The sequence below is a fragment of the Mus pahari genome, chromosome 23, assembly GCF_900095145.1.
Source record: "Mus pahari chromosome 23, PAHARI_EIJ_v1.1, whole genome shotgun sequence".
Classification (NCBI taxonomy): Eukaryota; Metazoa; Chordata; class Mammalia; order Rodentia; family Muridae; genus Mus; species Mus pahari.
The window spans coordinates 7,757,648-7,768,104 of NC_034612.1; the positions used below are offsets into that span (position 1 = coordinate 7,757,648).

The 10,457-nt window shown below is 48.1% G+C and overlaps 1 protein-coding gene across 3 annotated transcripts in view; it reads left to right on the plus strand.

Moving 5' to 3' along the window:
- Positions 1–10,457, plus strand: part of Nos1 (nitric oxide synthase 1) — a 118,059-nt gene that overhangs the window by 97,472 nt on the left and 10,130 nt on the right. For all 3 annotated transcript variants that reach the window (XM_029533810.1, XM_029533811.1, XM_021186811.2), the window contains 4 exons: positions 4,013–4,223; positions 4,850–4,937; positions 6,912–7,033; positions 8,652–8,800. In XM_029533810.1, the coding sequence (XP_029389670.1) occupies positions 4,013–4,223; positions 4,850–4,937; positions 6,912–7,033; positions 8,652–8,800 (570 nt within the window). The remainder of the gene's footprint in view (positions 1–4,012; positions 4,224–4,849; positions 4,938–6,911; positions 7,034–8,651; positions 8,801–10,457) is intronic.

The following is a 10,457-nucleotide window of genomic DNA, read 5'->3' on the forward strand; positions in this document are numbered from 1 at the left end:
AAAAAAACAAAAAACAAAAAAGAAACAAACAATAAAAAAAAAAAAAAAAAAAAAAAAAAAAAAAAAAAAAAAAAAAAAAAAAAAAAAAAAAAAAAAAAACAGAAGTTGGCAAGGTGACTCGGAGTGTAAGGTACCCGCTGTCAATTCTGACAACCTGAGTTTAGTTCGGGACCCACGTAGATGGTGGAAGGACAGCCTACTCCTGTAAATTGTCCTTTAACTTCTCTGCGCGTGTGTGTACATACACATACACACACACACACAATAATACACACAAAAAAATAAAAATATAGACTGGAAGGATGTCTCTGTAGTTTTGAGCATCAGCTGCTCTTGCAGAGGACCAGAGGACCAACATTTTATTCCCAGTACCCACATGGCAGCTCACAATTCCAGTTCCAGGGAATCAGACTACTACACTCATGGTATACATACATACATACATACATACATACATATATACACACACATACATACATACATTCAAGCAAAACATTCAGACACATAAAATAAATCTAAAATTTAAAAACTTACATAATTTAAAATAAAGACACTTACCTACTCAGAGGGACCACCCAACACAGTTTCCTCCCCACCCCCTGGATGGGGGGGCATCTCCTTCCCAGGAAACAAGCCCCCCAGCAGAAGCTGTACCTTTTGCTATCCAGGAAGAGGGACTAGGGGAGCAGCATAGGAGAGACTCATTAGCAAGTGCATATTATCAAGAAATGTGAAAGTAAACACCAGAAGCCAGCTGGGACTCTGAAGTGGGGAGCTGGAGACAGATGGTCATGGGAGAGCGGGGGGCCGTCGCTGCATCCGAAGCTTAGCGGGATTTTATAACGTTTAGAATATGTATAATTTAGACTAGAAACGTGTGATTAGTGTTGGTGGGGGTGGTTACGAAGAAGGAACATTTTGCATAATATTCTTTGAGAGAGAGAGAGTTTCATACGAAGTCCGTTTCTTCCTGAAAGCATAAAGTCACCAGACAGGATAAATGAATGGAAATTTTTTTAAAGATTTATTTATTTATTTTATGTATATGACTACACTGAAGCTGTACAGATGGATGTGAGCCACCATGTGGTTGCTGGGATTTGAACTCAGAACCTTCGGAAGAGCAGTCAGTGGTCTTAACCACTGAGCCATCTCTCCAGCCCAGAATTTTTTTTAAAAAAAGATTTATTTTATATATATATATATATATATATANATATATATATATATATATATATATATATATATATACACACACATACACACACTGTAGGGGTGTTGAGACACACCAGAAGGGGGCATCGGATCCTATTACAGATGGTTGTGAGCCACCATGTGGTTGCTGGGAATTGAACTCGGGACCTCTGGTAGAGCAGTCAGTGCTCTTAACCACTGAACCATCTCTCCAGCCTCTACAAATGGAATTTTTAAATTACTATTCTCAGAGACACCTGTGAGAGAGAATATGGGCCAGGAAGCAGAAGGGGCCGGGAGGAAATAGTCAGATTGCAAAACAAAGCTAACCCCAGAGAAAAAGAAAGGGAGAGTTGGTCAGGTGGATATTTTCCAGGTTGTGATGTGGTGTCTGAAAAATTTGCCAAGGTCCTAGGGGGATTTCTAGAGCCAAAGTCATGGTCCCCTAGAAGAGATCACCTTGACAGGTGTCTCAAACTTGCACATTCTGCAGGAATCCATGCCCAGCAACAGCATGGCTGCCTGCCAAACGCCACTTCAGGTAGCGGTCACTGCCCGGAGGAGGTCAGTTTTAGGTGCATGTCCATTCAGAGTCCTGCCCGAGAGACTCTTGGTCATGAGACCTCTGTTGTGCTCAGAATGTGAAAATGTGGGGCTGGAGAGGTGGTTCCGTAGTTAAGAGAACTTGCTGCTCTTCCAGAGGACCTGAGTTTGGTACCCAGTACCCACATCAGACGGCTCACAACTCTGTTAACTCCAGCTCCTCCGGGGGGATTGGGGATTCTGGCCTCTGCTGGCTCCTACATGAGTGAACACATACACCTGTATGGAATTTAAACCAATAAAGATAAATCTTTGAATGTGCAGTGTCCCCCCAAAGATGCCTGCAGTTTGAATACTTGGTCCCCTCACCGCTCTGGTGGCACTGTTTGAGGTCATGGCACTTTTAATAGGCAGGGCCTCCCTGGAAGAAGGAGTTATTAGGGCTGGTCCTTGAGGTCTCATAGCCCAGCCGCACGTCCCTGTTCATTCCTGGTGTTCATGTGTGCCCTGGGATGGCTGTCTCGCCCTCCTGCAGCCGCCTGTCCGCCATGATTGCCTGTGGCTCCTTGAAGTGTAAACTGAAGGCAACCCACTTTCCTTTAGGTCACTTCCGGTCAGGGAGGCAGACAGCAAGCAAGAGAAGTCGGTAACGCAGCCTCCGGCAACTGGGGGCCAGTGCGGCTCAACCCTGGAAATGGAGACCTTTAAAAACATCATTCTTAGGGCCTGGAGAGGTGACTCGGTGGTTAAGAGAGCTTGGTGTCCCTGCAAAGTCTGGAGTCCCACCACCATCTGTAATTCTAGCTCCAGGGACTCTGGCGCCCTCTTCTGGCCTCTGCAAGAAATCACACACATAGACACAGATGACACAAGACGAAGACACAGACACACATGCAGACACAGGTGCAAGACATACAGACACAAAACACACACAGATGCAAAACACACACAGATGCACAAGCAGACACACAGAGGAAAGACACGCACACATAATTTAAAGCAAATCTTTTAAAATTATGAAAACTATCTTTTCCTCACAGGTCACACAACACATGTGGCCATCAGGGATTGATGTACTGGCTAAAGTTTACCCTCCCCAGCTCAAATGCAAAGCCTCGTCCTAGCTGACCGGGCCTCCAGGCCTCAGTGGCCTCATCTGAGAGATGGGATAATGATAGCCAGCTGCTGCTGCAGACTGAGTGTCTATAGCCCCTAGAGTTCTCACATTAAGATTAAACTCCCTCGGTTAGATTCCATGTATCACTTAACAAGGGGGTGGCATTAAAGGGTGGGGACTGGGCTGGGAGTGCAGCTTGATGGTTAGAGGGTAGAGTGTGCACAGGACTGGATTTGATTACTAGGACTGGCACTGTAAGAGGGGACAGAGAGAGGAGGGGAGCAAAGAAGGAAAGGAAGAGAAGGGGGGAAGGAAGGAAGGAAGGAAGGAAGGAAGGAAGGAAGGAAGGAAGGAAGGAAGGAAAGAAGGAAAGGGAAGGGAAGGGAAGGAAAGGGAAGGGAAGGGAAGGGTGGGGCTTCTGCAAGGCAGTTGAATCAAGGGCTGCACCCTCATAGATCAGAACAATATTTTTATAAAAATTAGCCAGGAAAACTGCTTCCACCTTTTGCCATGTTAGAAGATGTAGCTGGTACCTGCCCAGCAGATCCTCCTGAGATACCAGATCTGCCGGCGCCCCAGTCTCAAACCTCTAGGACCTGCATGATAGATTTCTCTTGAGCAGATTAACCAGCCTTGGGTATTTCAGAATCTCCATGGCCATCTCTGGGACCAAAGACCCAATAAGAGATAAGAAAGGATTTCTTGGGCTTATGGTTCACAGGGTCCCGTGGTCACGACAGGGAAGATATGGCCACAGTCACATGGGGAGTCGGGGGGTGGGCAGCTGGTCCCATTGCATCTGCAGTCAGGAAGCAGACTAAACAGGAGGACGGACTGGATTGTAATATTTGATGGCCCACCCCCAATAACTTACTTCCTCCGCTGTGGCTTCACCTTCTAAAGATGCCACAACCCCCGCCCCCCTCCAAAACAGCACCGACAACAAATTATCTAAACACGTGAACGTATGGGGAGAGTTCACACTTGAACCACAACCATTAAAAAACCCATCTGTTTCAAAGCCAGAGGCGCAGTGTCCCACTGTAGGTACCGAATATCCTCAGGTCAGTTTTCCTCCTCCTCCAAGGCCCTCCTCCAGGCCCCACTAGAAATCTGGGACCTGAACTCAAGGCCCCTCTCTGTTCTCTCTTGCCACAGGGGCTCCAGGAATATGAGGAGTGGAAATGGGGCAAGAACCCCACAATGGTGGAGGTGCTGGAGGAATTCCCGTCCATCCAGATGCCGGCCACGCTTCTCCTCACACAGCTGTCGCTGCTACAACCTCGTTACTACTCCATCAGCTCCTCTCCAGACATGTACCCCGACGAGGTGCACCTCACTGTGGCCATTGTGTCCTACCACACCCGAGGTGCGCATCTGAGGAAACTCTTGACTGGGACATTGAGTCTGTATTTTTCTTTTTTTTGTTTTTGTTTTTTTTGGTTTTTTTTGAGACAGGGTTTCTCTGGGTAGCCCTGTCCTGAAACTCACTCTGTAGACCAGGCTGGCCTCGAACTCTGAAATCCGCCTGCCTCTGCCTCCCAAGCGCTGGGATTAGCCACCACTGCCTGGCTGTATTTTTCTCTGAGAGGTATCAGGTCTCTCCCTACACTGCCTATGAATCAGATCCCAAATCTTGCAGGATGCTCCCAGCCAAGCTCGGGGAATAGAGCCAAGAGACACAGCAGGCTGTGTGTCCCCATAGCTGAGCTAACCCTGAGTGTGCTTAGAAAGAGTCAAGGTGTGCGTTTGGGAGCCTGAATCCTGCTCCGATTCGATTAATCGTCTCAGACCTTGAGCGGCTGTGTAAAACGGGCCTCCTCCACCCTGACTGACCTGCTGTGTAGCTCACAGGGGTATCTCACAGGCCTGGCTAGAGTGAAATAACATCACTTGGCATTAACTGGGAAAGACTTCACTGGGGGTGTGAGGGTGGGGCTGGGAAGTGAGCTGGTGCCTGACATAATAAGATGCGCCCCTTGCTCATCCTTTTAGATGGAGAAGGACCGGTTCACCACGGGGTATGCTCCTCCTGGCTCAACCGAATACAGGCTGACGATGTCGTCCCCTGCTTCGTGAGAGGGTGAGTGGCTGGTGAGGAGAGATGCTTGGTCATCTGCCATGAACGGGTTGATGCCATGCATCGGAGTGTATATGAGGGACCAGCCTGAAGGGCTCTAGATAGATGTTAGGTGATGCAGGAGGAACACCAATGACCCGCATCATTCTGCATTGTTAGGGAGAGAGGATCAAGGGACACACAATCGCCAGCGGGGTATCCCGGCAATACACACATGTAAAAGACCATGAAATGATGGTTCCATCCTTCACGGGATACACAGACCTGTGGGCATCCTATCCTTGAAGACGTAACAACCCAAAATGTCCTCAGACATCGTCTTGTGCCCTCAAGGTGGGAAGGAGAGGGTGAAAGGCACAACAGGCTGACCTTTTATTTTATTTTTTTTTTCATTTGTATTCATCAGTGTGTGTATGGTATATGCGCATAGTCACAGACGTGGAGTTCATAGGACAACCTGGCAGAGCCAGTTCTCCCCTTCCGCCCTCACATAGATTCCAGGGAATCAAACTGGGGTCATCTGGTTTGCACAGCAGGTGCTCCACCTGCTGAGCTATCCCCTGTGTTATCCTTCTGCTCTGGCTTTCACTCTAATCTCTCAGAGATGAGGGTGTGGTTCCCCTCATTTTAAGGATGATCCTGAGCTGGGACCCTCACCCCATATACAGTGGAAGCCCTGCTCCAACACTGACTTGGTCCTCCGCTCTCTTCCCCTGTTGGGGGCGGAGTGTCGGTCGGCCTGCCCACCTGCTGTCCACACCAGTCTCGGAGCTGGTTTTCAAACCAGTCCTGAGCCCAGGAGCCATCGTGTTAGCAGCCCCAGGCAGCTTATGTAGGTATCTGCAACACCCTGATTAAAGACCACATGGACTGGGCTGGAGAGATGGCTCAGCGGTTAAGGGCACTGACTGCTCTTCCGAAGGTCCTGAGTTCAAATCCCAGCAGCCATATGGTGGCTCACAACCATCTGTAAAGAGATCTGACACCCTCTTCTAGAGTGTCTGATATTTATATATAATAAATAAATCTTAAAATATAATTAAATAAAGACCTCACGGCCGATGAAAGACTGGTTCTCAAGACTAGACTAGAAAGGTGAAATCAGGGCTAGGGCGAGAGTTCAGTGGGTCAAGCACCTATTGGGTAAATGTGAGGATTGAGTTTGAATCCCTAGCACCCGTTTAAAAGCCAGGCAGGGTGACACAGGCTTGTAACCCCAGTGTGTAGCCCCAGGATTTGGTTGGGGAGACAGAGATGGATGGACCCACAGAGCTTAGCGGCAGCTCGCCAAGGTAAATCAATGAGCTCCTGGTTAAGTGGAAAACCCTGGCTCAGAAATAAAGCGGGGGGGGGGGGGAAACAATAGAAAGGCATTCAATTGACCTCTGACCTCTGACCTCCACATGTACACATACACACGCATACATACATATATACATACTTAAATACATATATACATACTTATGTATATATGTATGTATACATGTATATACGAAATGTTTTATGTGTATGTATAGATATATGCGTATATATGTATGTGTATATATATGAACATTTGTGAGTTAAAATTCAGTCCAGGGTAATTTTACTCCCTTTGCCACCTTGGGGACATTTACGACGCTCAAAGACATCGTGGATTGTCATGACTGTGGAATTAGCCCTGACATCAAGCTGGTAGGAGCTCACACTACCACTCGAACTCCTACAGTGCACACAGTAGCCCCCCCCCCCAACAAAAGAGCCCCAATCCGCAGAGCCAGAGCACAGAAAGCCCAGGTTAGCTCAAGCTCATTGTCTGTGGGACTTAGCCTGATGAGAAGCGGGGGGAACGGACAAAGAGCCAAACCCCGACAACCTTACTTTTGAAATCCCTCTAATCTGAATTCTTACTCTAAAAGGGGGGCCTGGGTTACCCTGGGGCTCCATCACACGGGTTGGGGCATCGCACAGCAAAGTTTCTGTTTCTTCTTTGTCCAGCGCCCCTAGCTTCCACCTGCCTCGAAACCCCCAGGTGCCTTGCATCCTGGTTGGCCCAGGCACCGGCATCGCACCCTTCCGAAGTTTTTGGCAACAGCGACAATTTGACATCCAACACAAAGGTACCAACGAAACGATCCAGGGGTCACTGACCTGACCCCTGACCCGGAGAAAGATAGAGGGGCCCCTGCTCCACCTCACTGCCTGGGGAGGGGAGGGGAGGGGTAAGGAGGGGCTACCACACCGATGTGGCCACAGGTGCCCTGAACAGCCCACTCAAACAGACCTGCTACACAGCCTGCTACATTTCCCAGGGGCCCAAAATCTCATCCTCCGAGGACATCTCTGACTTAAGCGTTGGTCCTAAAAGCCCAATATTCCACCAAGGACAGGTGTGCATCCTTATCAAATGGATTTGTGTGTGTGTGACTACCTTGTGAATGGTCACAAGAATTAGGTCTTGCTGTGTGTGCCATGAAGTGCAGGTTTGGGAGAAAAGGAGAAATGATCCCCAGATGGAGACTCAGCAAACAAGGAGTCCAAAGGGACATCATAGAAGGACAGTGTGGACACAGATTTAAACCTAGACCAGATGTGCTGGCACACATCTTTAACTCCAAGACCCAGAGGCAGCTGGATCTCTGTGACCTCAGGCCAGCCTCATCTACACAGTTCTAGGCCAGCAAGAATTGATTTTATATATATATACATATATATATATATATATATATATATATATATATATATGGAGAGAGAGAGAGAGAGAGAGAGAAGAGAGAGGATAGATAGACAGACAGATAGACAGATGGTGGATAGATGATAGATGATAGACAGATGACGGATAGACAGATGGTGGATAAATAGATGATGGGTAGATAGATAGATAGATAAGATAGATTAGATAGATAGATAGAAAGATAGATAGATAGATAGATGATGCATAGAGAATACATAGATATATGATAGATAGATAGATAGATGATAGATGAATGACTGATAGATAAAATGATAGATGATAGATGTTAAATACATAGAGAATACATAGATATATGATGGATAGATGGACAGATGATCCATGTTAGCTCAGTGTCCCACACTGAGCTGTGTTTCTGATAGAACAGTGACCCCACGAGGTGGTTGTGGGCATTACCATTGACTCACACACCAAATCTGATTCCCCAACTGCACATCAAACAACTGAAATAAAATATAGTCTGTATTAAGTGGAGCGGTAGCTGACGGTCGGGAGGGAGAGGTCAATGACTTCTAGAGAACACTGTTTAATATGAGGTTTTCATGCCCGGGTGGACCCTGGGATCCCCATTTCCCTTGCATCCTGAGGAAGCTCGTGCTTCCATTCTCAGATGGGGAAACATGTTCTGAGAGGGAGCTGACGTGCTCAGGGTCACACAGAGCTGGGACTCAGACATAGACCATCAGGGTCCAGTCTGGGCTCCGGTCATTTTCCAAGAGCAGGCCGCTAAGGAGTCTGGGCATAGGAATGGAGTGAGACCAGGCAAGGAATGTCTAGGGAATACCCCGCTCCCCACGGGCCGTGCTTGTCTGTGTGTTTAGCTGCAAACGTATGGAGGCACCTGTGTGTTTAACCCCCTGCCCATTGTATGTGAGCTTTTCTTGGCATGTCATGCTCTGTGGTCCCAGGACCCCAGCTCCTGTAGCTTAACCACCGCCCACTTGGGCATCAGAGCCATCTGTGTTATGGGTCTTCCCGGTCCCCAGGAATGAATCCATGCCCCATGGTTCTGGTCTTCGGGTGCCGGCAATCCAAGATAGATCATATCTACAGAGAGGAGACCCTGCAGGCCAAGAACAAGGGTGTCTTCAGAGAGCTGTACACTGCCTACTCCCGGGAACCTGACAGGCCAAAGGTAATGGGCCCACACTGGGATGCCCTCAAGTGTGCAAGCATGAGTATGCCTGTGAATGTCCCATCCCATACACACACATACACACACACACACACACACACACCACATGAAATGGCCAGTTTCATTTTCCACTTGGAACAATCTAGAATCACCCAGGAAGAGGGGATCAAGGGGGATTGTCTGGACTAGCATTGGGTTAACCGAGGTGGGAAGGCTCAGTCTAAATGTTCAAAGCACCATTTCATGACCAGGACCCTGAACTGACTGAAGGCAGGAGAGTAGTGTGTATCCATTCCTCTCTGCCCGTGACTGACTGCTTCACACGTTCCTGCCACTGGGGCGTTCCCACGATGACGCACCTGAACACAAAACCAACCCTGTCTCCCGGGGTCGCTTTCATCAGGGCGTTTCATTGTGACAGAATGGAAACTAAGACACCCCACTTCTGAGTGTGTTACCCCGACCCCCAAATCTGCTCTGTCCTCAGCCTGGTGAGGGGCCAAGTCCCTTGAAAATATTTAACAGCTGTATAATACGATCTTGCGACGTGTAGCCCAGGCTGGCACAGAACCCACTCTTTAGCTTAAACCAGTCTAGAATTTGTAATCCTTCTGCCTCTACGTCCCAAATAATTAGAGGTGAATTATATACTTTAACACAGTATGTACTATGTTGTGTATATTTCCAACATTAAAAAAAAAAAAAACAAACTTTTAAATAGAGCCTAGGTGAGCATGATAGCCCACAGCTATAATCCCAGTTCTTGAGAGGCTAAAGCAGAATAAGTGTGAGTTCAAGGCCAGCCTGAGCTACCCGGTAGGACTAGTTTCAAAAAAATTAGTGAGCTAAAATGTAAAAAGAAGCTTAAAATATATTTATTTGACAGTCTACATGAGGCCATACCCATCAGAATGAACATGGGCTATGGAACTGGTGTTCTAACTGCTGGACGTAGGGGGCACTTTGGAGATCCCAGGGACCAGGAACTATGTCGGGGGAGAAGAACAGTCCGGGGATGTGGAAAAGGGCTGTTTGGCATCCCCGGGGTGTCGGTCCTCAGCAGAAATTACCAGCTGAATGGCAACCATACATAGAAGGAGTTTCTGGCCCATTAAACAAACACTGCAGTGGACCACCTCAGTGCTCCGCTCGCACGCACGCACGCACGCACGCACGCCTGCTTCTAGCTAGCCCGCCCCTCACTTCTCCCATCCTTGCAGGGGTAGCCTTTATTGAGGCAGTGGGAGGGGTGGAGTGGAGAGGCCGGAAACCCCTTACCCTTGCCCATCCTTGGCTTTCTACCCTGAATTTCTCTGACCCAATGGTGACCACCACCCCTCAGGGAAAGGAGAAGGTAGCGAAGGCCCTTGCGTTTCCGTTACTTGCCTCATGGCCAGGACTTGATGAAAGTAACTTAAATAAGGAAGGTTTTCCTTGGGACCCACGATTAAGGGAGTACTGCCTGTCATGGTGAGGAGGGCGTGGCAGCAGGAACCTGAACCAGATGGTCACATTTGCAACTTCGGTCTGTGAGGAGAGATGGGGGAGAGGGCGAGGGAGGGAGGAGAATGCTAGTACCCAACTTGATTTCTCCTTTTATCCAGTCAAGAACTATAAAATAATGCCACCCATTTTTCAGACGGGTTTAACCACCCTC